The sequence below is a fragment of the Papilio polytes genome, unplaced genomic scaffold (genome assembly GCF_000836215.1).
Source record: "Papilio polytes unplaced genomic scaffold, Ppol_1.0 DF821088.1, whole genome shotgun sequence".
NCBI classification, from domain to species: domain Eukaryota; kingdom Metazoa; phylum Arthropoda; class Insecta; order Lepidoptera; family Papilionidae; genus Papilio; species Papilio polytes.
Window position 1 is genome coordinate 1 of NW_013528116.1, and position 1,066 is coordinate 1,066.

General features: G+C 47.9%; 1 protein-coding gene across 1 annotated transcript; it reads left to right on the forward strand.

The window, feature by feature from the left end:
• Positions 1–8: 8 nt before the first annotated feature.
• Positions 9–1,029, forward strand: LOC106109639 (the record flags this gene model as incomplete). The annotated part of the gene is made up of 6 exons (XM_013291224.1): positions 9–79; positions 154–257; positions 348–437; positions 562–679; positions 743–837; positions 915–1,029. Coding segments are annotated over exons 2-6 (509 nt in total), but the record flags the coding sequence as incomplete, so codon positions are not given.
• Positions 1,030–1,066: the final 37 nt, after the last annotated feature.

The window sequence follows — 1,066 nt, forward strand, 5'->3', positions numbered from 1 at the left end:
AGCCGGTGAGTGGAGCACGGTCAGGTCATCATCTCTCCACCAGCTCTTCTGTCTCCATCGGCAGTGATTCTTCCAACTTGTAGGTACCACTCGGCTGGATTAATAAAAATAGGTGAAAAACATATAAGTATAATAAAATAATGTTTCGTAAAGAAAATCAACGCCGATGAGCGGACAATCAGTGGAGGTGTGGCCCGACCAGTGCAGCCAGACCTCTCCGCGCGCCAACATGCTCGGCAAGCAGAAGAGGGTCGTTGGTAAATCAAATATTAATAAATAACGATTTTCTTATAAAACTGTCTATTATTAATAACCACTTCGTAAGACAAATAACTCTTTGAAAACAGCAGGCAGCAGCACATCTCCTGACACTGCGCCGTCGTCTAATGGTGATGCACTTGGTCCCGCTCCCCAACAACACCATCTGCGTAGCCCAGGTACTGATAAACTGTCTTCTCAGAACACCTAGTTTCCGCTTTCAAATATCCACTGAAGTAAACAGAAGTAATGTCTTCAAGCAACATAAAAGAAGAAAAGAGAGGAATCATTTGATGTGTGCAGGTCTGGCGTACGCGTCGCCCGAGTCGCCGCTGTCCAAGATGGAGGTGGCGTGGAGCATGCCGCCGCACCCCCGCCCCCAGCACCCCCACCAGCCCTTCCACATCCCGCCGCAGGAGAGGTCACTACTGAATATCATACTCATATGATAGTTACCCAGTTATAATGAATCATTCTCCTTCAGATTACTTCCGATCGGCCCGAAGCCAAATAAGGAACAGTATCCTGTGTTTAACGCACTCGTAGACAGAGTTCGAGAGGCACTGAGTTTGCCTCAAGGTAAGTTGAGGCACTGATATAGTGGACTGACTGACCATAGAGGACCGACTCTCTGACAGTTGCAACTACATTTACAGATGACTCAACGGATAGAACAGACTCGAGTCGTTCTGAGAACGAGCCCACTCCTATGCCCACGCCTACCAGCCGCCCGCTGGAGTTGGCCAAAAAACTTTCGTCCGATAGTAACAGGTGAGCTTAGCTGGCTCCTTCTTTGAAAAGTTTGTTA